This window comes from Thermomyces lanuginosus (assembly GCF_041956635.1).
Source record: "Thermomyces lanuginosus strain ATCC 200065 unplaced genomic scaffold VTN49scaffold_22, whole genome shotgun sequence".
Classification (NCBI taxonomy): domain Eukaryota; kingdom Fungi; phylum Ascomycota; class Eurotiomycetes; order Eurotiales; family Trichocomaceae; genus Thermomyces; species Thermomyces lanuginosus.
The window spans coordinates 2,294,033-2,319,888 of record NW_027192356.1 but is presented as its reverse complement, the minus strand read 5'-3'; the positions used below and the strand labels follow the sequence as shown (position 1 = coordinate 2,319,888).

The 25,856-nt window shown below is 53.3% G+C and overlaps 9 protein-coding genes across 9 annotated transcripts; 6 read left to right on the top strand and 3 right to left on the bottom strand.

Annotated features, from left to right (window-relative positions):
- Positions 1-137: 137 nt before the first annotated feature.
- On the top strand, positions 138-2,627 carry VTN49DRAFT_1875 (uncharacterized protein; the record flags this gene model as incomplete). Its single annotated transcript, XM_069409537.1, has 2 exons — positions 138-171; positions 223-2,627. The coding sequence occupies 2 exons, from the start codon at positions 138-140 to the stop codon at positions 2,625-2,627; spliced, it is 2,439 nt and encodes an 812-aa protein (XP_069270914.1).
- Positions 2,628-3,344: 717 nt separating this feature from the next.
- VTN49DRAFT_1874 (uncharacterized protein) lies at positions 3,345-5,505 on the bottom strand (the record flags this gene model as incomplete). Its single annotated transcript, XM_069409536.1, has 3 exons — positions 3,345-3,960; positions 4,017-5,259; positions 5,316-5,505. 3 exons carry the CDS (start codon positions 5,503-5,505, stop codon positions 3,345-3,347), a joined length of 2,049 nt encoding a protein of 682 aa, XP_069270913.1.
- A 2,337-nt stretch (positions 5,506-7,842) lies between these two features.
- VTN49DRAFT_1873 (uncharacterized protein) lies at positions 7,843-9,649 on the top strand (the record flags this gene model as incomplete). Its single annotated transcript, XM_069409535.1, has 3 exons — positions 7,843-8,514; positions 8,568-8,951; positions 9,011-9,649. 3 exons carry the CDS (start codon positions 7,843-7,845, stop codon positions 9,647-9,649), a joined length of 1,695 nt encoding a protein of 564 aa, XP_069270912.1.
- A 454-nt stretch (positions 9,650-10,103) lies between these two features.
- VTN49DRAFT_1872 (uncharacterized protein) lies at positions 10,104-11,161 on the top strand (the record flags this gene model as incomplete). Its single annotated transcript, XM_069409534.1, has 2 exons — positions 10,104-11,099; positions 11,153-11,161. 2 exons carry the CDS (start codon positions 10,104-10,106, stop codon positions 11,159-11,161), a joined length of 1,005 nt encoding a protein of 334 aa, XP_069270911.1.
- Positions 11,162-11,375: 214 nt separating this feature from the next.
- Positions 11,376-12,589, bottom strand: VTN49DRAFT_1871 (uncharacterized protein; the record flags this gene model as incomplete). Its single annotated transcript, XM_069409533.1, has 4 exons — positions 11,376-11,411; positions 11,465-12,049; positions 12,099-12,280; positions 12,334-12,589. 4 exons carry the CDS (start codon positions 12,587-12,589, stop codon positions 11,376-11,378), a joined length of 1,059 nt encoding a protein of 352 aa, XP_069270910.1.
- Positions 12,590-13,725: 1,136 nt separating this feature from the next.
- VTN49DRAFT_1870 (uncharacterized protein) lies at positions 13,726-15,817 on the top strand (the record flags this gene model as incomplete). Its single annotated transcript, XM_069409532.1, has 2 exons — positions 13,726-13,748; positions 13,807-15,817. The coding sequence occupies 2 exons, from the start codon at positions 13,726-13,728 to the stop codon at positions 15,815-15,817; spliced, it is 2,034 nt and encodes a 677-aa protein (XP_069270909.1).
- Positions 15,818-16,132: 315 nt separating this feature from the next.
- Positions 16,133-20,814, top strand: VTN49DRAFT_1869 (uncharacterized protein; the record flags this gene model as incomplete). The annotated part of the gene is made up of 3 exons (XM_069409530.1): positions 16,133-16,313; positions 16,365-20,008; positions 20,062-20,814. The coding sequence occupies 3 exons, from the start codon at positions 16,133-16,135 to the stop codon at positions 20,812-20,814; spliced, it is 4,578 nt and encodes a 1,525-aa protein (XP_069270908.1).
- Positions 20,815-21,516: 702 nt separating this feature from the next.
- VTN49DRAFT_1868 (uncharacterized protein) lies at positions 21,517-22,827 on the top strand (the record flags this gene model as incomplete). The annotated part of the gene is made up of 7 exons (XM_069409529.1): positions 21,517-21,640; positions 21,696-21,702; positions 21,773-21,832; positions 21,932-22,385; positions 22,439-22,482; positions 22,534-22,747; positions 22,798-22,827. 7 exons carry the CDS (start codon positions 21,517-21,519, stop codon positions 22,825-22,827), a joined length of 933 nt encoding a protein of 310 aa, XP_069270907.1.
- A 1,191-nt stretch (positions 22,828-24,018) lies between these two features.
- On the bottom strand, positions 24,019-25,211 carry VTN49DRAFT_1867 (uncharacterized protein; the record flags this gene model as incomplete). Its single annotated transcript, XM_069409528.1, has 8 exons — positions 24,019-24,138; positions 24,200-24,328; positions 24,385-24,429; positions 24,499-24,573; positions 24,637-24,700; positions 24,781-24,815; positions 24,871-25,072; positions 25,195-25,211. The coding sequence occupies 8 exons, from the start codon at positions 25,209-25,211 to the stop codon at positions 24,019-24,021; spliced, it is 687 nt and encodes a 228-aa protein (XP_069270906.1).
- Positions 25,212-25,856: the final 645 nt, after the last annotated feature.

Below are 25,856 nucleotides of genomic sequence, written 5' to 3'. Positions count from 1 at the left end.
AGTGTGCCACGGCGGTGGCTGGGATTTTTCCAGCCTCCCCGCAGGAAGCCCAACCACCTCATGGATATCATCGAGAGAGCTCCAGGGGAGCTCGCCCAATTCCACATATCTACATTTTCAATGCTGTTACTCTCATCATGAATGCCGTGGAGCATTCCCAGGCCGTCAATTGTAAGTGTGTTGTTGAGATGTCGCACAATACAGTGCTTACTGAGCCCAAAGACACAGGCCTTCAACCGCCGCAACTATCGCATCAGCAATCGCAGCAATCTGTCAGCACCACTGACGACTATTATTCGGTTCCATCCGAACAGTCGTCAGTAAAGAGTAGCGGCAGCCAGGCGACGGTGGTGCGGTATGCGACTCCGCGATCGCACCTGACGCTCCAGTCAGCACAGCAATCCAAAATCACACTGGCCGAACCACAACAAGCGGAAATCGTTCCTGCGATGTCCGTACCCCTCATGGTTCAGCAGCAGGAGCAACCAAGTCGACCGGATACTTCCAGTACCGTTCGCGCCAACAATGCTGGTCAGCCGAATAGTAGCCTTCCTCAGCGGCATGCCAGTGCTCCGACACCGGGTGTTGACGATGGCCCGTATATCCGATTCGCAATTGACCAGCTGACACGCGATGAGGAGGTCATGGGCGCTGGGAGACGGGGCTCCGTCGACAGCACGGAGTACCCAGTGGAGCGGATCGTCGGCGATGGCGGCCTGGGATACTATACTCGCACAGGGCAGAATGTGGTGGAAACGGGGAGGGCCCCCAGCATTCAGCGGAGCTTCGATCATCGCGATGAGCCCAAGGAGGCCGTCTATGTTGCGGTCGATCCCGCACCAGATGACTCGAAGCACCCACCTTTGGATTACGTTCCACTCGTGCTGCAGTGGTGGGCGCTCTCCATCTACATTTTCCTGGTGCTGCTGATGATCGCCGGAGTCGTGTTTAGCAACGTCTGGGCGCAAAGGCACGGCGGCCTCTGGAACTACGATGGGGTGGGCGGATCGCGATACTTTGTGGTCCAGTATCTGCCACAGCTCTTGGGTGGATTTCTGATCATCTGGAGCTTTGTCGTGCAGGCCGCGATCTACCGGACCGTGCCGTTCTGCATCATGGCGTCCGAGCGCCAAATCAAGGGCGTGCTGCAGAGTCTTCCCATCATCCCCCGCAACTTCCTAGTTCCAGACTTGGTACATTTCCGATACGGTGAACCGGTCGTTGGATTCAGTCTCCTCACAATGTGGCTGACCAACCTGTTTTCGATGCCGCTGCTGAGTTGCCTCTATCAAACAAAGTTCTACAATACGTGGCGATGGACAACCGTCCAAGGGGTTGGTTGGTGTATAGTCGCCTTGTACGGGTTCCTGACGATTGGTCTTGCCCTGCTGTTGGCTCGTTTCACTCGCAGCTGGACCGGTCTGCTTTGGGATCCTGTGAGTCTGGCCGATCTTATCCCGCTGATCCAACGGTCGAATATCCTCGGCGACTTTGACGGCTCGGAAATGAACCTGACCTTGGCATCCGACTTGCCTCAACGCGTGCTTCGGCTCGGATACTGGCGGTTGATTGACGGAGAGGAGATCTTCTACGGCATCGGCGAAGAGTACGCGGTGGGCACGAACCAGCAACAGCAGCAATCCGGACAGAACGTCGACACAGAGACCCGGCGAAGCTCCGTAATGGAGGACCCAGAGCACCAGAGCATCCTCCGGAAGCAGTCATTTGAGCGACACTTGCACTCGCCGACGGCTCGCTACCGCTGGACGGTCTGGTACCTGCGGGACACGTTTGTCCTTGCGTGGATCGTGATTGTCGTGGGTCTCTTCATCGCCTTTGTCGTCGTGAGCTTCGTCAAGAATGCCATCCCGCGCGGGTTTGAGCCGCTCCTCCCGACATTGCCGGGGCCAAACGGTTTCTCCGCGTCCAACTTCCTGTACAGCTTCATCCCGGCGCTGATTGGCACAGTACTGTTCCTGGTCTGGCAGCCGATCGACGTCTACTTCCGCGCCGTGCAGCCCTTTGCCTCCCTCACCTCTCCAGGCGGCGCATCGGCCGAAACAAGCCTGCTCCTCTCCTACCCAGCCGACCTGCCTATCGTGGTGACTGTCTCCGCCTTCATCGCCCGGCACTACAAGGTCGGCATCACCTCGCTCATGAGCGTTCTCTCTCTGGCAATTCCCGTGCTAGCCGGCGGCATCTTCATCGCCCTGTGGTACCCGCAGGATCAGGCCGTGCGCATCTCCGCACACCTACCGGGATATTACGTCCTGATCGCGGCATGCGCTCTGTACACTCTCGCCTACGCCGGCGGCACCATCTGGCCGCGCCGCCGCCGCCGCTATCTCCCGCACGGTATCACCACGCTCGCCGACCTCGTCAGCTTCCTGCACCAGAGCCCCCTCCTCGCTGACAGCGTGCTGCGAGAACCCCGTGTCAAGACGGACCTCGTCACTAGGCTCATCGTCACGCCGCCGTCAGAACGTGCCGCGCCGCGCTACGGATTCGGCATCTACCGCGGCCGCGATGGACGGGACCATCTCGGCATTGATCGGGTGAGTCGGCCCGGAAGCGTTGAGATGGTGCTCGCCATGGAAGAGAAGAACCCAGAGAACCCAAAAGTTTGATTCAACAAAAACATCCCACCCTTTTCCTTTCGTTTTAAGAACATCTCGGCGTTTTTTTCTTTTGCTCTTCTTGATGTATGATATGTCTTGCATAGTGCGTGCGGATCGTTGTCGATATATCCGCACCGCCCTTGGTGTTGGTGGGTTGATATTCGATATGACCTTAATGACTGTTGTTTTACGATGGGTATGACTTGTTACGATGCTTATGATGTTATGATTTGATGAGTGATGGACAATGATGATGTCTTGGACGTTTACGATTTAATGGGGTTTAACGATTATGAGGATAATGACAGAAAAGGTTCATGCGACAACTTCATTCTCATCTACCAAGTGTACATACAAGAAGAGAGCATCAAGGCGTCAAAACAAAAGGCACTGCGGGAATGGATAAAAAACCATGCATGACACAAACCCAGTCAATCAAAAAATATACGTACACAGAGGGAATCCATCCATTATCAAGACCCAACGCCTTGACCTTCCCACATCCCAGTTTAGAAGCATACACAAAAACCTCAATATAGGTTCAATAGAAACAAACCATGCGTCACACCCCAATCCCTACCATGATGGGTAAACAAGTCCGCCTTCTGGAGAAAACGCCACCGGGGTAGTAAGCAAAGTGCAAGAAAGAAACAAAAGAAAATAAATATGTACAGGAGAAAGAAAGCGAGAGAGAGAAAGAGAAAGGAGGGGTGTATGAAGGCACGATCAGATTCCTGGGTAGCGACCACCTCCAGTGCCCGGCCCCAAATAGTCAAATTCATTGACAGGTGTCATGCGCCCTCCGCCGCGGCCGCCGCGTCCGCCACGACCACGGCCGCGACCACGACCAGGCCGTGGCATTGGCAGCTCGAAATCCGGGTTGCTGCTCAAGATTACGTCCTGGGACCGAGGCACGGGGGGAGGCGGCGGAGGTACCGGTGGCAGGTCATGGTTGAGAGACTCCTGCCAGCGCGGGTTGATCGGGCGCTCGGAGATGGAGGTGAAATGGCTTGTATCGCTGACGTTGGATAGCCGATTGTAATCGCTGTCGTTCCCCATGTTGTTGTCCTCGTCCGGCGGTGGGACGGCTGGCACTTCAGGGTTCTCCCCGCTGGCCGCTGGAGGTTGCTGTTCCCTTGTTCTCGCTCCGCTCGCGGCACCCCCGGCGCCTGGCACTAACGCTGATGGTAGCCTCTCATGTGATGGAGTTGTGATGTTATTTGGTTCAGCAAAACGCGGATCTACGTCTTCATAGTAGTCTGTGGAGGCTGCTGAGCGCGGTCCGCCATGGTTTCCGTTGACGTTGAGGTTGCCCCATTCGGCGCGCGGTGGCACGTATGGCCTGGTAACGTCAGTTCATTTTAACGGCCAAAGAACCAAGTGCTCCATTTGACTTACTCATTGCCATCATGGACATTGCCCGCGCTTTGAAGCGGTGGCGGCTGCGGTTCTACTTGCCCTTGCGGAGGTCGCGGACCTTGGTCTTGATACGGCCCATATTCATCTCGGTACTGTGGTTCGGGCGCCTCGAAGCCGGGACCATCCCTGTCAGACCCATAGGGCTGACCAGAGGGGGTGCCGTGTGGGACGCCAACAGGCATGGCGCCGTATTGATCATATCCCCCAGGATACCCACCGCCCGGCCGAGGATAGCCTGGTGGAGGAGTGCGGCCACGCATCGGGGGAGCCCCACGCGGCGGCGCACCACGACCTCGCGCACGACCTCGAGGCGCACCGCGAGGAGGAGGATATCCGCCTCGCATGGGAGGGCCCGGTGGACCACGGGGCGGAGGCCCGTGACCTCGAGATCCGTAGCCACCGCGGCGAGATGCTAGGTTTCCGTCGGAGTATTGGTTCTGCAGTCTATCGGAGTATTGGTTTTGAAGTCTCGGGTCCGAATGCGACCGTACCATACGGGGATCCGTCTCATATGGGCCAGGAGCCGTCATCTGGTTCCCATATGCATCTCTCGGAACGTTGCCAGGAGGATTTCCGGGACGCCCAGAAGGACTGTTGTACCTCCCCTCGTCTGCCATCCGGGTGGCATTGCTAGAGGATGTCGTCGAGTCCAGGCGACGCAGTTCATTATCATTTCTTTGGCTTGTTACTTCAAACCGGGCAAAGGTTGGAGCAGATTCCGTTTGGTAGCTAAAAGGTGTCTTTGCTTCTGCGCTCGGCGCAAACGGCGACTTGCCCAACATTGCCGCTGTGTCGGCATTGTGCCGACCATAGAAATTCTGCCCATTCATCTCTGCATTTTCGGCGATTCGTCTCTTGCGTGCTTTGCGACTGACCAGCGTACGCCGCATGGCGCATGTCACTACACCACACGCGACAATTATAATGGTTGCAGCCAGTACGATCCATCCACCCCAGGACAGATGTGGAACGAATAGAAGAATATCGACCAGAAATGCCAACAGCGACACCAGGACTGTCGGCAGGAGCAAGATCAACAAGGCCAGGAGGTATCTCGGGGAGTGCGATGGGCTACGGAAATGCGAGGCGGCCGCCATGATGAGGCAGACAAGCGTAAGGAATGCCGCCACGGGATGGACAATGAGGATGGAGGAGAGCGAGTTCCGGGCGCTGGACGGGAGGTTGAAGTCGGCATTGGCCACTTCAGTCTCGAACAGATGGTCTACAATATCGATTAGGAATCATTTGGACGATGGGGAAAGGAGGATCAGCGATTACCGGTCGAGTATCCAACTCGAACCTTGCTGCACTGCGAGCCCTTGCAAAAGCCAAACACTCCCAGGTCGACATTTTGGAACGTGGCCAGTGGGATACCCTTGATAACCGGCGTAGACAACGTCGACAGCAGCAAAAGCACAAACGCCGCCAGCAGCAGAACTGTCAGCGGTGTCGCCGGCTTGAGCAACATGGCCGTTATCGGGCGGGGGTGGAAGAGGCGCGCTCCTCCTCCACTGCGTTGTTGCAGCTAACAAGGGAAATCCGACCGGCCGACACGAGCGATCCAGTCTACCTATGCAATCGCGGGACAAGGATTCATCGAGATGGCAGCGCTGAGGTGGCCAACATGGAGGGGGTGAATGAGCACGGGGGAACGGAGATTTGTCGTAGGGGCGTTTTCCGCAACTGCAGTCGGAGGAATGCCGCTGTGTGGCTTTTAGAGGGCGATTCCGATATGAGCGATCGAAAAACGAGTGAAAAGACAGCCTTGATCAAAGTGGCTGCTGCAAAGAGGGATGGGAGTTGGACGTTGATAACTTTGCTTGATAGGAGTTGCTAGACGAAACAGTTCCGCTGGAGCGATCCGGTCAATCAATCAGGGCCCGGGCAATCTGGACCGAGCTTGCAGTTACAGGATTCACAATAATAATTTCTGAGTTTTTCTCTGCGTCAACCACAATCAGCCTACTCCTTTGCAATCCTCGTCAATTGATGAATACAGGGTTGATTTAGTTATGAGATTGCGCCCATCTCTATCAGAGATACTACACTGGCGCCGCCAACGCCATCGCAGTGGCTCAGCCGTGTCTTCCTCAACGCACGAAATTATCCAGTTCGCCGGCCCCTCCGCATGGCCCCAGCAGTGGCAGAGATTACGATTGGCCAATGTGGACTGTGAGGGCCTCGATTCCGCTCTGGGCTGTTCTTTTCTCCAACGTCGTGTTGGTAAATGCAGGCAGCATTGAACGGAGCAGCGCCTCAGCGGAGTCGTGCACTTGGCCCTGGCAGATGGGTGGATGTTTTCAGCAATCTAGCCGCATTCGGGAGACTTTTAGGGCTAGGGCTATATTGTCTGGATCCATCTGCATTTATAAGATAGTAAACCATTTAGGGAAGGTAGCTGGAATATTTGTATCACATTTCTCCAACACCGGCGGGCAGACTGTGTGCGGTCTCCCCGTCTCACCCCGGCCAGTGGTACGTACTGCAGCCATATGCTACTGTAGTTCGATCCAGTAATAGTACCTCATCCAGTATCCATCGGAGTGGTGAGATCATATATTGTATCGGGTAATATTATCTCTGCATTGGATGGAACGGGGGGCGGGCCTTGGGAGTGCTGGATGTGAGGGGCGGACGTGGATAAGCGAGACCAGCATCAGATCTCCGTTGATCAGTCCGTGGCTCTTGTGCCAACCGTGTGGGATTCTCTTTCGCTAGTTGCTGGGATTGGAGGTATTTTGAGATCCATAGAGGAACAAAGGGTCTCCGCACGGAAGACGACGCCCATGCCATCTTCAGCAAAAGAATACTACTGTACTCGAATATTACTCCATGGAAACCAGGCATTCTTCAATTCCGTTCATCGCCAGATTCCGAGAATTGGAATTCGGCCTTGAATGCGGGGTGACAAGATGCCAGAAGATAGAGCATGACCTGTCATTCTCAAAGGGTTTAACCACTTGTCAGGCTATCAGCACTGCATTTTGATAACGACTGGGGAATCCCTCCACCACGTACGTATGTGCTTGTACGGAGTGAGCTCTTTTTTTCTAGTAGGGATATATGTATTAGATATCAGTCGTTGCGTTTAGAATTAATCAAAGGTCGGTGAAGAGACAGTGCTAAAACAGTGGGTGCATTGGACCTGTCCATTTTACGCGCCAATTGCCAATAGACGGTGAAGGCGTGAAACGTGCAGGAGCAGCGTTGCTTTGATGAACGGGGACTGGCGAGTTAAGCACAGGATTCTGCCGCTGAGGACGTGAGGGCGACTTAACTGAGAGCGTTGAGGCATGATTTATCGGCGTGACTGTTCAGAGGTGTGGCGATAAGCGTCATAACCGTGTACCTGGTCGATCCGTGCCTTAAAAAAAGTAAAATGCAAAGTTACGGAACGCGTTCCGATCCTGACCAAGGCAGAACAGTCTGGACTGGCCCGCCAGTCGTGTTGGCAATTTGGGATCCAGCAGAACGCACTGTCGGGCCCTAGCAGCGGTTTTAGTTTTTTTTTTTTTTTTTACGTTGATTTTTGGCTAGCCGCACGTCCATTCACCGTCAGGGCCATTCCCAGGTGCGCGGCGCTGCAAGGCTTTTTTCAGATCCTTTCAAGCTCCGCGGTCCAACCAACGCCCCTGTAGAATCTGCCTAATGTTTGCCTTCCCATATGCCGTGATTTTAAAAGGAGTAGAGATTGCTTATCGCATTCTTCAAGAGTTACTCAACTGGCCATTTCATTGCCATTCCCACTACTCAACATTTGCTCTGACTTGATCTTGTCGTAGATTCGACGAGAAACGGTGGAAAGATGGTGGATCTGTCGAAGCAGCTGTCACTACTTCAGCTCGATGATAAGGACAAAAAGACTGAAAAAAACAACGCCGATATTGAAGACCTGAGAACGGCACCACTCTTCACAAGCAATATTCTTGCACTAGGGAAGATCGGACCGGGCGGAAACTGGTTCCCGCAGTATGGTCTTCTCGGCTTGCGATGCGAGACATACGGAGAAGAGGAGGAACCGGAGCCGATTCAGCCAGACAGGAGTGATGCGACGCAAAATCTGCTGTATGTCAATATTGCAGCACCGCATTCGACATTCATCTGTGGCAGCCAGGGCAGCGGCAAAAGCCACACGTTGTCTTGTCTCTTGGAAAATGCACTCTTGAAACCAAATGCGGCCGGCAAGATCCAAAAGCCCCTGTCGGCTGTTGCCTTCCATTATGACAAATTCACCTCTTTTGCAAGCACGCAAATTTGCGAGGCTGCCTGGTTATGCACCGCAGGTATCCCAGTTCGCGTACTGGTGTCCCCGAGCAATCTTCTGGCCATGAAACGGCTTTATGGCGAAGCTTTCAAGAATGAAAAACGGAAACCTGAGGTACATCCTCTATACTTCAGTGAGCAGCAGTTGAACGTTGCCATGATGAAGACGTTGATGGGCGTGGGGGACGACGACAATAGGCCACTCTACATGGAGGTAAATGATACTTTCATTCCCCAGATCATTGAACGCAAGCTGACGTTCTCCAGTTTGTCATGAATATCCTGAGAGAAATGGCCAGGGAGGCCGGAGACACGCCGGGACTACGGTACTCCGCATTCAAGAATCGAATTGAGAAGGAGAAATTATTACCGGGACAAGAACAGCCTCTGAAGATGCGGCTGCAACTTCTTGAATCGTTCCTGGTTGTTCAGGAACAAAACCAGAGCGATGGTCAGCAGAAACACAAGTCCAAAGCAAAGAAGCAGCTCCCTGTCTGGGAATTCGATCCTGGTAGTCTTACCATTGTCGACCTCAGTTGCCCCTTCGTGGCCGAGAACGACGCCTGTGCGTTGTTCAATATCTGCCTTTCGCTCTTCCTCGAGGACCGCAGCTCGAACGGGCGGATTATTGCCTTGGATGAAGCCCACAAGGTGAGTGGATGACAGTGAACATGCCCAGTTCTCTTTAATCTTACTGACCACGTTTTTAGTTCCTGACAACGCAGTCAACCGAGGCAAAGGAATTTACAGAGACACTTCTGTCCATCGTCCGTCAACAACGGCACATCGCGGCCCGTGTTGTTATCGCAACACAGGAACCAACTCTGTCGCCGAAACTGCTTGATCTATGCAACGTCACCATTGTGCACAAGTTCTCATCCCCGGCATGGTATTCCATGCTCGAGAGGCACCTTGCGGCGGCAACAATGAGCGGTCGGTACCCTGATAGCAATGGACTGGACAAATTGGATCTTTTCAAGAAGATCGTGCGTCTTCGCACCGGCGAGGCCCTTTTGTTCTGCTCGGCAGCCGTCGTCAATCTCTCCGAGGAGGACAAAGACGTCAACACCAATGGTGTCAATGGGAATAATCATGGCAATAATAGCTCCAACAACAGCAACAGTAACGGTATCATCGACCACGCCGCCAACAACAATAACAACAACGCAGGAAACGGTACCGGCAAGAAGAAGAAGAAGAAGAAGCACAAGAACAAGCAATCCAATGGCGTTTCAAACGGCCAGCCCACGCTACCCCTACGCGTATGGCTGCTGGGGCCGCGATACATGCGGGTGAGGATACGTTCCCGGATATCTGCCGATGGCGGCCGATCCATCATGGCTGTCTAGAGAATAGGTTCAACCTCTGTGTTCCTATGGTTTCGGCGACTACATCTGTGATGATTGTCTGGCATGATCGCATAGACCGAATTTTTATCTCTTTCGGACTTTTAATTAGAGTTTCTTGTTTGATGCGTTTGATGTACCTAGAAAAGATTGACATGATGCAATGTGACAATGAAATGCATAGAAAAATTGAATGTCAACGGTCATGCCAACCGAGTTGGTACAGTAAGCCGAGTCACCTCCCTGCAGTCATCATCATCATGACCAGTGACGCGAATAAACCAGTAACATAATGCATTTCCACAGCATCCTAGCACTCGACGAACCGCATATGTCAAGTTGACCGATCTTCAAAAGCATCGTAAAACTCAAACATATGGAAGGTTGGTTTTATGTTTCATCTTCAGCACGTATTAATTAAAAAGTTTATAAAAATAGTCCATCCCGGGAAACCCACATGTCCTCGCTCGTTGCATTTTTGTTTTTAGTGACAACCTACAATTATCAAGTGCTCCGTACATCCGCATCGACTGTGACGGTGGATGCCGTTGTGGAGGTAACGAAGACGGTGACGGAGAATGTACTTCCGCAACCACCATCACCGCCGCCGGTACCCTCTACTACGGCAACGATCAGAGGAGAAACGACGACACAAACAAGCGAGCCCGTCTTCCCCACAGCTACCACTAGAACGACATGGACGGGAACAAGCGCTGTGGTAGTATTTTCTCCACCAGAGACCACTGCGCTGCGTGATGCAGATAGCACCCTAGCAACACATGATGAGTCTGTCGCGAAGAGTACAAGGAATCAGTTCGTCACTATTCCTCTACATGCCATTATCCTTGCTGCAGCGATCGTTGTCGCGGCTGTCGCATTGCTTATTCTGTGTCTCTGGTATAAGCGAAAGAGGCGTCGCAGAAGAAGACGACGATCGTCAGGAACTAATGAACCAGGAAGGACATGCTCCGCGGAACGACGCCCGTCATCGAGTCCTAAGTTCTGGCAAGAGCAGAATGATTGCGACCCGCCGCGGACAGAGCCAGGGTGGGAGAAGAAGTTTTACTACTCTGATCGCTCGTCATGGCTACAGTCATTTCCATCATCATCATCATCACCCAGGATAAAGAGCGACAAGACTGCATCAGATCTCTCATTAGAGCATGCCCAGGAGCGTTCCCCACAGTCAGCAACGCCGATGAGCATCTTCATGGACAACGCTTCCCATGGGACCCCGCAGCCGGATCCGGCTGCTGAGCCGCTCTCGGATTCTGACCAGGCGGGTGAATTGCCATCAGGATGGACAACTCCGACGTGTCATTCCCAGCAGTCAAGTGACAAGCACTTGGACAATCATCGACAGATGCCGACTGTTCCGAGTAAGGCGTATATCCAGCTTCCTCGGGTTGACGATACGGATCATTGGGGCCATGAGATTAGGTCAATCCTACATGTCCGTTCGGTTAGTCCGAGCGTGTATTCCCGCGAAAGCTGATCCCGTGCTAGATGGTTTGAAATTGTCATTCGCGGCACCTTCATGTTGCGTCTAGAGATCAATAATATAGTAATAGTGATATCGCTGTATTCATAATCAAACATTATGTTATGCGGAACCAGCTCGATAATGGCATACCAACCCACGAGACATCGCTGCAAGACCACTCTAACAAAACAACATAACGGTAAAGGAATAATGTACAACATAACAAAATATGTACAGAAAGAAAACTCATCCGGAAATCAAAACCCAGAGGAGGAAGAAAATCTATGAAACTGTCAGCAGAATGTACGTTTTAAACGCGGAAGCTGGAGGCATACCATTAGAATACCAAACATCTTGGCAATCAACCAGCGGTTGCCAGACATGCGAGACCAATACTTCATCAACTCGCGCTGCGCTCCCTCGACGTTTTCCACAACATCTTCCGTGTTTGCGTCAATGCGTTGGATCATCTCCGATTGCTCGCTAACCATTTGCGCTAACTGGCTGAAGATGCCGCCCAGTTCGTTGATGGTCCGTTCGATCGCCTCGATGGCTTCCCCACGCGCTTGGATGTATGTGTTATTTGGTTGAGCCTCTTCCATCATCAGCAGCTGCTGATCGCTCGACACGCGACCAGACTGTGGCTGGCCCAGGACCGAGGACGACGACGGTTCGAGTGACAGAAGATCCGACTGGTTGCTGCTGCGGAAGCCAGGCTGCGGGGACCGCCGTCCAGATGCCGTATAAAGAGGAGAATCGGAGCGCTGGGGGTCGAGTTGCGTTTGCGACCTGGACGAAACGGACGAAACAAAATTCTCTGTCCGCGAACGCGAGGCCTGAATGTTCTTCGTTCGGACCTCGAGGACTTCTTTGAAATTGGCGCCGACTTCGGCGAGTCTGCCTTGTAACATAACAACAACCTGCGGGAATTAGCGGAACTCTAGACGCAACGTGTAGAAGCACTCTTACATTGTCGTTGTGCTCGCCTTCCTGATCGGTTTTTGCCCGATTATGCTTGGGATGTTGGGATAATGTCAGGGCCTGTAGAGCGGCAATCTGCGAGTTCAACGTGGCCAAGTCCTGCTTGATCACGTAGGTCAACTCGGAGATTTCCACAGGCCGATCGTCAAACAATGACTTGCGCTTTGCCACTGCATTGCCATCAGTCACAAGCCGACGGGTCAGCCTTTCGTCGAATACGTACACTCTGCAAGTCTTTGCAACTTCGCCGTTGTACTCGTGATCCCCCGACCGATCTCCAGTGCTTTCCTGGCAAATTCCGACCGCGCTCCTCGGGAGTCTCTCGGGCCGCCGGCATCGCCATTCGCTTGCCGTCGCTGCGTGTCCGACAGTAGCGCTTGCCTCTGCGCTCCGACTTTCTGGGAGGCCATCCGTTTCTGGGCCTGGCCCAAGATGGACCGAAACTCAGCGGTTCGGTCCTGAATCGAAGCAACGGCCATGACGCAGCCAAATCACGACAACCGATCGACTGGATGTGATGGCAAAAGGGCGTGCTGTTCTCGATGGATCGGTCGGCGGCTCCGCTCGCCCTATTGACAGCGGGAAACTTGAAACGCGGACACTCTTCGAAATCTCAAGTAATCCTCCCAGCTAACGGCAGAATGTCACCGTCAGCGCAGATCTCATCTACGACCGTTTGACCAATCGACCCAGGCTGACGCCAAGCGCTCTGAGAATGGTATTTGTTGGGCGGCTGCAGAGTGCCAGTCCGGGTCCCGGAGGTCCGACCGCCCTTAGGTCTCAGGAGACTCATGACCGGATCCGGAATAGTGCGGAACACAGTCACGTGACTCCGCGGTGGCGGGGCGGGAGGATCTGGCCAATGGGAGCGGGTAGCCAACGCAGCTCTGGTCTGTAACTGATCCGTTCCTCTTTGCAGAGAGTGTGGAAAAGGGCGCTGGGCACCCCCCAAACAACCGCTCAGACGGGGGTTCTATAAACAACACATTTATATTAGATGGCAAAGCCGAACGTCGCGCCCGGAGTTCCTCATCCGGGCCGGGGAAAGCTTGACGGCGCCAAGCTGTCCAAACAACAGTCCCGATCTGTCAATTTGGCGGAGTTTTGGGCTCTCTGCTGTCCGGGGAGCTGAGAAGCCGCCCAACACAGCCATTGGTCGAGGGTTGCTGGGCTGGTCCAGGGCTGAATCTGACCTGCTGAAAAGTGGAAGCCCCTTGGATGAACTGGGTTAATTTAGAATTATTGGAGTGTTCTTAATAAAACCTCATCTGTGCCTTGATGACGAGGCCCAGGTATATTCTTTGAGTCGTGTCGTTCGCTCTCTGACTGACTGTGTGTCTGTCTGTTATTCTGTTTTTCTTCCATAGTTGGTTCTGTATCTGCGTTCCTCTGTACAGTCTGTGCGATTCCGTCTCCGCATTTGCATAGCCCGCCACTCGTTCTTCCCGACGGGTCGGACCTAAAAATCCCACCCATCGCTCGATCTCCTTTTTGTCCAGCGCGCGTGCTGGCCATCCCTCACTTATCCCCGCCCACTGCCATGTTCTCCATCGGTACCGAAAGGGTTTCCCGGGACTGAAAGGTTTCCTGGAGTGGACATCTACCTGCGGCCACGATGTCGATGCCATATCGCCATGAGTATGTCGTGAAGGGTTCCGTTGCGGAGAAGACAGGGTGCGCGCTGACATGGGAACAGGTACGGCGCAGGTCCTCTGGGATCGCAGTCTCAGAGCAGCTCGACAGTCTCCTTCAAAACGGACATCAATCGGCAAAAGACCCGGCGCTGGGTAGAGGCCAAGTCCGTCTCCTACGATGGGGATGACTGGGGTGATGATGATACGGTAGAGGAGGAAGCGGCACCTTCGGCCACCGCTCCGACAGCATCCTCAGACAATCGCCTAGCGGCAATCTCTGAGGATCGAGAGCCTGCAGCCGGGGATGGGACGGTGTCACAGTCTCGTGATGACACGAGCGCGCGGACAGCGGGTAGTGAACAGACAGGTGGCTCGACAGAACCATCGGCGGTCGGCCGACCAGCCGATGGTCCCAAGTCACCTCAAGAGGAGGCTTCGGACACCATTGCATCGAAGACGACATCCGTAGAGCAGGATGGACGGCAGGAATCTTCCCCTGCGCCTAGCTCTTCAAATGCCCCCACACAAGCCTCTGAAATTGTGGCTTCGCCTCAGGAGGAAGGTAAATCCTTGCAGCGGGACCCATCTTTGGGTTTCCGATCAGTTGTTCATCAGGCGTTTGAGTCTCAAGACCCGCCGACAGCTACGTCGGATGAAATCACTCGGTCTGACAGTGTGAGCACTTCTGTTATTAGCCCCATCATTCCCCACGGTGGTTTGGAGATAGATAAGACTAAGACCATCGAGGAACATCCCGATGAAGCGGGTGAAGAGCGTCCTCCTCCCGGTTTCCAACCCGGGCATCGGCGTGATCTGTCTCTTCCAGGGTCTGAGAATGATGAGAGGAAGCACGCGACCGTCGTAGACGGCCAACAACCACCGGAGCCTCAACTTGCTCAGACTGTCACCGTGCCTCCGACGCAATCTCAGGAGGGTCAGGTCACTGCTACAAGCACCGACAAGCCAACGCAAGCACATGATCAGCAGCCAGTTCAAAACCTTGCCGGGACAACAGGAAGCCAGCCACAGCCTCCGATGCCGCTACAGATTCCGGAGGGGCAATCACATAGCGCGTTGGAAAGTGCACCGCCGTCTGTGGGTACCGAGGCATCTCCCCAAGAGACGGAAAGCGATCGTCTACGCAGGGAAATCATTCGATCCCTAAGTCCGGATCCTCAACAAGCCTCACACCCAGCGCCGGGAGCATTGAATGAATCTCATACTTCTCCGCATCTTCCCAGTGATGGTGAACATGGCATCTCCCCTCCGGACCCATTGCGTATCAAAACCCCTGTCCCTACCGTCCCACAGATTCCACCTGCAGATGTGGCTCCAGTTCCATCCGAGTCCGGACCGGCATCCGAGGACACACGCCCAAAGCTGGCCAAACGCTTCTCTTGGGAAGAATCGAGCAACGAGACCGGTGCTGTCGAGAGCGCAGGACAGGATGGTGCTGCGCCGACCACCGGAGCCCTTCCTGAACAGTCCATAGATGTCCCGGCGAGTAGGGAGGGCACCGATAGTCGCGGTTCCGAGGCCGCACCAAGGCCGCCTGTCGAAGCCACGCCAGCACAGTCGCAGGCTGAGCCTCCGTTGCGGACATTCAAGCAGATTATGGAGATCAAGTCTCCGGAGGAGAAGATTCGCGCATTCAAGGAAACACGAGAGCAGTTCGCTGCCATGGATACCGGTTTGTCTGAGTGGCTCCGACGATCAAGCGAATCTCTGCAGGACCACGCCGATTTGGTGCAACTGAATGGTGAAGTTCCCGGCGGCGCACCAGCGCGTGCTTTGCCGCAACGATCCAAATTCCCGAAACTGGCGTCTCTTGGAAACCTGTCCCTGAGCGCACCGTCCCTTCCGAGCACGTCCCAAGCTTCAAGTTCTCAAGGTCATGCTCGGCGGCCATCTGCTCCTCTCGCAGGAAAGATCAACATGCAAAACGTGGAGTCGAAAGGCAAAGATTTGCTACACAGCGCAGGCATGCTCGGCGGTAAAGCAGGCGATGCAGCACGCGGGCTGTTTGCCAAAGGCAAGAGCAAATTTCGAAGCACTACTGATAAGGTAGATTAATCCCTCCTCTCTCACGTTTCTGCACAGACTGGCAAGTGACGTTGGTTGGTGTTGGCCTCCCATCATGTTCTTTCCTGGGCTCTCCATTCACCTCTGTTTACCCACCACTGCCAACCGCCAAGTAGGAGTGCCTGGATCAACATGTGTTTTGATACCTGTCATCGTTGTTTATGTATTGGTACCTGCAGCTATCGATATGTCTAGCAAGTGTTCTAATTCGAAGGGGTTTTGTAGGGAAGTTCGAAGTTCAATCGTCGAAGCCTACAGTGCTTTAAGCCAAAATCCACCAAGTCAGAGTTTGGCGATCAAGCTGATATGGAACGATCTGAATCGCTGTCGAATGAGTCAAAATTCTCGTCTCAGCCAATTCCTCGGCTGCCTTCGTTCAAGTTCAAGGATGGTCGGAATTTTCTGGACGACTTAGATCTGCCAGATGTACCGTCTCTCCAGGATGCAAGAGACAAGTTGTCGATTGTGCCGGAACGTCATTCAGATAGTATGGGTTCCATGACTTCTTGGCTTGACATATCACCGACTGGCGATACAGCGTCGAACCTGAGCCGACCATATTCAGCCAATGACAGTCACAGTGCCAACATCGGTGCATCGGAAGAGGGTCGCTGGGACCCGGCAGCTATGTTGCGGCTAGATAGTACGTCGAGTCGAGCCACTCGGCCCAGCACTCAAGCACTCGAGCAGGATATTACACGCTCGACTTCAGTTTCAGCGTCCGTTGCAAATTTTGAGCCAGATTCTCTTTCGCTAAAGCCTGGGAACTCTGAATCCGCGCCGGCAGTTAAGACTCAACAAGACGGCGGATCAGCTAGTGATGAGCGAGGAGACTCTGAGATACCAGTGCCAACGGCTGAGCCTCCGGCATCCGTTAAAGAATCGCACGCGAATCCTGAGCCTTTGGAGATCTCTCCGGCAGCTCAACAGGGCAGCGGGTCAAATGAGATTGAGCAGCGGGACTCTCAGGGTTCCGAACCAGAAATCGCGCGTTCGGGGTCCATCTCAGCGCCCCATGCAAATGACGAACGTAATTCCCCCTCTCCAAAACCGTCGAACTCTACGCCAGCGCCGGTAGCTGCTACTGAGGAAAACGGTGGCTCGGCACGAACCCCTTCGCAGGAGTCCGAGACGCCTCAGCCAGAGGCTTCCTCTTCGGTGCCTGTTGAGCCGTCGCGTGGAAACCCTGAGTCTGCTTCGTCTTCGCCAGATGCCTCGCATCCTGTGCCGGTGTCAGTGGCTGCGACCCAGCAAGACAGCGGATCGGCTCAGTCAAATCAGCAGAGTTCCCAAGCATCCGAACGAGAGGTGCCGCCTTCTGAGCCCGCCACAAAGTCCCATGAGAACCCCGAGCTTCCTTCGCAATCAAACCCTTCGAGCTCTGCCTCTGGCCCGGCAGCGTTAGCGGCGCAAGTCCAGCCGGCTCAAATCGATGCGCAGGGCTCTAAAGATCCCAAATCCGAAGATGCTCCATCGGCGCCCGTTGAAACTTCACGCAATGAGAATCCTGAGCCTTCTTCCTCGCCGGATGCTTCGGGAACCACGTCTGCGCCTGTGGATGGAGAGAACCAAGACAACGGGTCCTCGGAAACCAAGCAGCAGGAACCCCAGGCATCTGAACCAGAAAACTCACCCTCTGGATCAGGTGCGAATTCTAAACCTGCTCCCACCTCGACAGCTGCGGCCACTGCGTCGACGTCGTCGGCTGGAGCTCAGCAAAACAACGGCTCGACACAAGCAGATCCTCAGGACTCTCAAATACCCGAACCAGAAGGCTCATCCTCAGTGACTGCCTCAGCGCCGCAGGCGAATTCTGAACCTGCGTCTGCCTCTCCAGATGATTCCGCGCCCAATCCGGGTCCAGGAGATTTTACTAGGCAAGACAGTGGAGCCGAGCATGAGAATACTCAGGCATCCGAGCAGGAGAGTTCTTCGTCAGGGCCGCAGAACTCGTCTTCGGCGCCAGAGGAGTCTAATGGGAAAGATAGCGAGCCGGCCCATACCGAGCGTGAGAGTTCTCAGGAATCCGAGCGGGAGACTTCGTCGCAACCTCAGAGCACCGCACCCACGCCGGCAGAAGCGACTCATCAAAATAGTGCCTCATCTCAAGCCGAACGCGTGAATTCCCAGGGTAACGAGCAAGGAGTTTCTTCCTCATCACGGCCTTCGAGCTCCTCACCGGCGCCGACGGATGCAGCTCAGCAAAACAGTGGCGCAGCTCTAGCAGAAGGTGAGAATTCTCAGACATCTGAGCAAGAAACCTCTTCGTCACGACCTCAGAGCTTCACGCCAGGGCATCAGCGAGTGAGTGGATCTCATACCAAGCGTGAGAGCACTCAAGCACTTGGACAAGAGGCGTCTCCCTCGTCGCGACCTTCGAGCACCGGTCCAGTACGTCCGCAAGAGAGGGAGTCAACTCATTCCGAGGGTGAGAAGAACACTCAGGCTACTGAGTCAGGAACTCCTCCCTCGTCACGACCAAACTCTACGCCGGCGCCGGTGCGTGTGCCTCAGAGGAATAGCGGGTCGTCCCAAGCAGAACAGCCGAACTCTCAGGCTCGAGAACGGGAACCTCAACCGTCGGCGCCTGTTGCAACCGCGCAAGCGAATACTCGGCTTGCTGCTGCGCAAGATCGCCAGAATCTTGCCACAGCGTCTGACCAGAAGCCGGCGAATGCACCTGACACTCCACAGACAACCCAAATTCCCAGGAGCCGCACCGCTCCGTCCCGACGTCCGGACTTGGCAAAGAGTATGTCCAAACCCCTTCCAAGTCTGCCACCCCTAGCGGAACAGCTTGTCGTGCCTCGCCCTTGGGCAGACGACCCTCTTCGTGATAATGCAAGCACAAGCACCAAAAAATCTCGAAGCCAAAAACCAACTACAGAGGTGCGCGCTGGTCGTGAAAAGAGTTCGAAAACCGATCCTTCTTCATCTACCGAGAAAACGAAGAAACCAACGAAGTCCACTAGTAAGCCGGCGAGGGATTCGAAGGATTCGAAATCGTCTGAAAAGCAGCGGGGTGAAAAAGAGCAAAGGAAGGAAAGATCCAGTCGTACCAAAGAGTCCTTGCGAATTCCAGATGATACACTCAGAATAAGTCAGATGAGCATCGACCCCGAGAAGAACGAGCCGTTGACCGCGCGGCCGGTTACGGTAGAGCCGCCGAGGCCGATCAGAGTCATAACCTTAACGAGGGCAGCCAAGAACCGCGACAAGGAAAGCCGCAAATCACGAGAGTCCAACGCAAGTATCAAAAATGTCACTACTGAGAAGCCCGTTGCTACCTCCAAGTCAGAGCAAAGTGTGGCCGAAGAGCCCCAATCCCCAAGCCTGCCTAGTCCGAAGAAGGTGCAATCCCAGAAGCCTACTGGTGACGAGACTCCCAGTGGATCTCCACGACTGCCTCAAACAGAAGAAACCGGTCAAAAGCGGGAGGAGAAAGCTGAAAGAATAGAAAAGGCCAAGAATGAGCATGGAGATGGTGTGAAGAACACCAGCGGTGCTCCCTCGGCTGGAACTGAGTCGCGGGAAAAACCTCCTGTGTCGCAAGTGTCGGCGAATTCCAGTGCAGTTGACTTGCAACATCCTGTTCAAACACCAAGTCAACCTAGCTGTGGAACCGAACCTTCGCACGTCCCTGGTCAACCACAACGCTCCGACACGTTAGTTGCGCTCCCTCAAGCTCAAACGGGCTCACAAGTGTCACTTGACCGCGGATGCCTCAGCCGGGCCAACACGTGTCAGGATAGTGCCCATATAATAAGCCCCATGAATTCGTTTTCCGACCTGAAGCCACTGCGTTATGCCGCAGCTGAGAATCATGGGCAGTGTAATTCTGGCACGGAATCGTCCAAAGCGCCGGCATCCGAAGCAAAGAGCGGCGACAAATCTGTCCGGAACAGCAGTCAAAGTGTGAGCGTGGCGGCTTCCGGGGCTGAGTCGAAATCGAAGGTCGCGCCGTCAGAGCGAGCTGTCGAAGCAGAAAATCCTGCAAAGTCTACTGTTCCTTTTCCCAACAGGTTCAAGTTTTTGGGATTGCGGTCAAAGACCGTTTCGGAGATCAATGCGCAAATGGGGAGTAAATCACAGGGGCAATCGAAGCCCGACAAGACGACGGCCAAGGAGCCTACACAGAAGAAATTCATAGGATCCAAGAAAGGAACCTTGTCCCGCTTTAGTGTGAGTAACTCTACACATCCACGATCAACCTTATCGTCACTAACTAGTTGTAGGGTTGGTTCCACAGATCAGGATCGTCTACGCGCTCGAATGAAAAGCGTGAGACACAATATACTACTACCTGGGCGGTTCAGCCTAGTCAGCCGCCTGTCGACGTTGGGCTCAGTTATCGATTCAGTCAGCTGAGCTACGCACCGTATTTGCACACGCTGGGTTCCGACCCGAGAGGACATAATCGCCCTGGTCAAACGAATGAGCCCAAGCCCGAGGATAGTTATAAGAAATACGACGACCCTTCATCCTTCGATGCAATCCGGCCATCATCCCAGATGTCTTACTCGACAAAGGAGCCGATATTTTACTCTCCACAGCAGGTCTTGGAGATCCATCGGTCGAGATCTGTTGGCTCTCCTCAGGTCAGCGCAGCGCCAACGTCGACGGGGACGCCTCGTACTAGCTCGCCGGATGAGCAAGAGCGAGGTCGCAGCCGGGCGCCGGATAATCGGCAACGTTCGCGCAGTCCCCTTCCGGAACCTGTGCCGGACCAGGACCAAACCGATGACAGCAAGGCAGACGCCGCTGACACGGATAAGTCCAAGGCAAGAATGTCTGTCATTGCAGCCGACCTTCGAGAGAAGATGCCCGTCGAAGAGGATACGGGCCCGAGATCAAAGGACGATCCTCAGTCGCCAGTGGAGCTGCCGGTTCCCGGCGACGACTGGAGCGAGAAAATTGAGATGACAAGCACTGCCTATCCTGGGCAGGAATGGCACCCGGATGGGTTTGAGCATTGGTCACCATACTAAAATTTAATCTGGTCTGTATCATCACTTGTTTATATGTTGTTTCGGTTTGTGTTATGTTCCAGATACCCATTGCTATGGAGCGACGTTCGTTTTATTGTGAATGGCTGCTTTGATATATATATACGTTGTGGTTTGTTTTTGTATATAGACTTGTACGATGGATATAGATACTCAGATACGGTAATAATGGATCTAGTACTTCACAGGGTTCTTGCCATGAATGACTGAGAACTAATGGACAGCATCGAGCCATACTTCGTAGTAGCCAGCATAGGAGGGAGAGTTTTAACCTCTTAGAGCTCTGGGCCGCCTGAGAGTTCGTTCCATTAGGCTAGTGCTTACTATGGACCAATGATGGGCAAGGCACCGCTTAATCCCAAAGTTCCAGCCCCAAGAATGCTTCCCGAACATTTCCCGGACGGGAGAGACTAAATGCAAGCTCCTCATGTGACGGAGTGGCTGCGCCAGAAAGGACTGGGGGATCATGATTGATGGGGTTGCTCTAGGTTCGGAGACAAACCCGTATGACAAAAGTGAGGGGTTCATCAACGATCCTCAGGTAGTTTATCCGAGTATAAATGAGCCATGCAGTTTTCGTCGAGAGGGTTTTGTTTCTCTTCATCTCTCTGCAGTGCATTTGACTGCGGAGTTCCTTGTATATACCGTAATAGATCCTAGGACGGGTATATAAATTCAGAAAGAATGTTTCCATCAAAGACCTGGCATGTGTTCCTTGGACGATCGATTCCCACTCAAATCAGACATGTGCATACGCGTCCGCCACGGACATTGCCTGCTTTCTCCCTGGAGGGGAAGACATGTGTTGGTAAGATCTTGCTCAATTGGTCGTGAGGAATACAACGATGGCTGATTGCGTGCAGTAACTGGGTGAGTGATGAAGACATGCGCAAACGATGGTGCTATCTATCTGTTCAGGAAGAAATGCTGATGCCACCAGCGCGGGTCGAGGACTTGGCAAAGAGTTTCTGACGGGATTCGCACGGTCTGGTGCACGAGGGTAGGGCAACATCCTACTATTCTTTAACATCGGAAAGAATGGCGCAACGGAAAAGCAGAACCACAACTCTCTTTTCCAGAGCTAAGAGTGGTGCAACAGAGCCTGCATCGACCTGACTCTCGCCAGCGCAACGGCGTCCGTCTCACATATCAAATCATACCTGACAAGTCTCCCCGAGAATAGTCTTAGTAGCACCACCGGAGATGAAAGCAAGGAAAATCTAGGTCCCTTGTTCATCGACCTCCGCCCCTACGCATGCGACGTGACCAAGGAAGATCAGGTAATCTCGACATTCGACCAGATCATACGGGACTTTGGCCAGATCGACGTCCTGGTTACCGCTGCGGGAATTGTGGATAATGTGGCGGCGGAGGACTACTCGTATGCACGGTGGAGGAAGATGATGGACGTGAACCTTGACGGCACGTTTCTCTGCGCGCGCGAGGCGGGGAAACATATGCTTCAGCGTGGGATCAAGGGATCTATTATTCTGGTTGGCAGTATGAGTGGAAGCATTTGCGTGAGGCCGCAGAAGCAGGCAGCTTATAATGCTGTATGCATGTTTTTGGAGGATGAAGTGCTGAAGTGGCTGACCTAGATTTCTAGAGCAAAGGCGCAGTCATAATGCTTGCCAAATCTCTGGCTACAGAGTCGGTTAATCAACTGTATCCCATACAGGGTTGGTGTCTGACAGTTTATAGATGGGGTCCTCATGGAATTCGCGTCAATACGATTTCTCCCGGCTACATGAAGACGGATCTAATCCACGAACTTTTGGAGAGAGAGGGCAAGGAACTGGTTGAGTCGTGGATCAAAGACACGCCGCTGGGTCGTATGGCCCATCCGTCAGAACTGCAGGGAACGATTGTGTGGATGGCCTCCGATGCCTCTAGCTTCCTCAATGGCTCTGATGTGGTAAGTTCAATTCGAACCTCGGAAGGAAACACAGATAGCTAATGGGGTAGATTGTCGACGGTGGCTATACCTCATATTGATATGATCTTCCATCCTGTCCGTTCATATGTAGCAGCTAGTAATTGCTACTGTGGTTTACTAGTAGGCACAGGAGTTCAGCGCAGTGTCCATCATATTAACATCTTCTCAATGTCCAATCTGATGGATATTCCTGTTTCAAATATAGCCTTTGGAAGTACAGATGTGCAGTAGCAATCTCCAGCTGGCCCATCCTCTCCACCAGCTTTTCAGTCTCTACCTTCTGCAGCATCGCCAAAATCATCTCGCCCGGAAGGATCACATCGAGAAGCTCCATCTCAATACCCCCGGGAAATGTACCTACTTCACACCCGAGCATGGAAAAATCTGAAACTCCAGCGCTCTGCGCAAGCCGCTTCCAAAGCCCACATTGATCAACTATGGACTCAATGCTGATTGGGTTCCAATCAGCGATTATAGAGTTTGCCTCGTAGCTGGAACCCGTGGTTCTGGGGCAAATTTAGGGTTAAATTGAACTGCCCAAAAGCCCCCGCAGGGACGATCATCCCCGGAGAAATGAACGTTGCTGGTTCATGATATGCTCTTCTACGTTCATAGTTGCTCCGATTCCGCTTACTTGCCGCTTGTACTCTCGCAGGTGCAACGCCTCGTCTCCCTATGGCTACATCGCCGCACGGAGTTCGGTGTCAAGCCTAACCATATATTCCGGGCGGGCAAACAGAAAGGTAACACTGATCGCTTCAACATGGGCAGCACGTGATGAGGATGGAATCTCCAATCATAGACCCATAACCGTTGACTGTAGTTTGTGAATCAGTGGGCAGTCGTGAATGGCAGCCTAAGAGTGGCGGTTTAAGCGAGAAATCCTTTGAGCACAATGTTCAACTATGCTAATCACAGCTTCTTGAAGCATCCAGCACTGCTGGTCTTCAGTATTCCACACTGTGAATTCCAGCTTCCAGGTGGTACTGTCAGGACTTGCGCAATAACCGACATCATCCCGCTTGAGGTGCCGTGGAAAACAATGTCATGAGCTGAAAACAGCAAATAGAAGCACAGAAGCAGGGATACAGAGTCAAGAGAAACAGCAGCCGGTTCGCAGGGCAATGGAGAAAATAACAAACGCCACATAACGCTCATCATCATCATCATCATCATCATCATCATCATCTTGCTGAAGTCATCACCGTCCGTTCTCGTTCAAGTTTATGGATTGCTCTGTTCAATCCCAATCAGGATGGCGAAACAAGAAAAAGTCTTTGGAAGGCCTTACCCAGAGGACCGCCACGGTAGCCTTCGGCCACTGCTGCCTCCTTGCAACCTTCGACACGCGCATTTCCAATGTTCAACATCTAGGAAAAATGTTGAGAAACAGAACGCAACATTGTGCTGGTGCAATAAGCTAAGGCATACCTTTTCAATGCTGAATTTTCCGAAGAAAATCTCGAACATGGCCATGAAGTGACCGCGATGCTTGCCCAGGGTGAGTGGCACTGCCAGAGGTTCCGCTCGCTTCTCGTTACGATCCTTTTTTGGGATGCCCTGCCTTAAGTTAGCCGACGTCCCAGGCTGCAGCGGTCACTCTGGAGAAAACATACGGCAAACATGCCGCGGCGAGCCAGGAAGAGTTCTAACATGGATTCCTAGCAAGATTTGTGAGCTACCGCTCAGCCATTCCCTCCCATGGAGAGAGGAAGACGAGTGCTGAATACTTTGTACTCATGACCGCACGGCAGAAGGTCCTCCTTTTCTGTTCCATCCGGCTGCTGGGACGGCTCCGGCATGCGCTACAGGAAGAACGTGAGCCATGCAAGCCCAGAAAATATACAGATTCTGGGAATTCAGCTTACAGCATTGGACTTTCGGCAGCTATAGCACCGCGGAAGCTTCCCTTTGTGGACAAAAAAACCGGCCCTGGAAATCAGGAACAACGAAGGTTAGCAGGACTATTGACGGATATGAGGCGTCCAAAGTTGCTTTGAAGAATGGCCTACCTCAGTCTCTCCTCTATGGACTGTCTCTGGGCTTCCTGAAATAACGTGTCAATGAAGGAAACTTAGGGCAAGACCGAGATAAAGCCATACCTTGGATGGCTTCCCTGATAGCCATCGCTTCCGGTACAACATCGTTGCCCGGGGGTTGCCCAGCACTTCCACATTCTCGGCATGCGCTGGAGATGGGCTCTTCTCCTTCGGCTTAGTCGAGGTTTTGGCCTTCGACACGTCCGAAGCCCTCTTTGCCCTCTTGGCTGGGCGTGGGGACTCCTGCGTGTCTGTCTCTTGGGTCCTGAAATCTCATTGTTCAGTCTCCAGATTTGAAGGGAACAGCTTGTTTGGGTTGTCGCATCCTCCGACCGATACAGTGCGTGTATATTGATGCATGAACTGAATGGAGAACATCAGACCTACCGTCGAACTCTTGCCATGATTGAAATGCAAAAAAAAACGCGTGGCCACGAGACCGAAGTTCACCGAAAAAAAAAACTTGAAGGCTTCAGCTCTTGAGGTAGGAGATTAAGTTGATGATGAGTGGGTGATGAGATTGTGAGAGTTATTTCACTCTCAAACTGGGGAAAAAAAGCTACTTGTGCGGAGGTACGACGCAGAAACTCGGATGTGCCGAGATACGCGGAGCAATTTCTTAAATTCTGGCTGAATTGACGACGCGCCATTTTCCACCAGCATGCACCCACGCACAATCTATTTTACGGTTTTACCTAGCCTTAAAGCGAGGTTAGGCGGCTTGGCCCAATTTACTGTCCAGTTGAGCGTTTTCGAGTTGGTCACTTTTTCAAGTGCTCGAGCTTGTACGGTTACCTGGAGCTGGTACTGTAGGTCCTACGGGTCTACAAGTACAGGACCTGATATACCCAACTTCGAGGGTTCGAGAGAATCCGTTCTGGATGAAGGATAGGCCAAGCCTATTCGTTCGTACTCCCTGTACTCCGTAGCGTGAGGCTGAGTCTTGAGAAAATGAACGACGATGTGGCTTGACTCGTGGCGGTCACAGCCTTTAGTGAAATTTAGTCCACTATGGCATGAAATAAATAGACTCACTCAGGATTCAGACT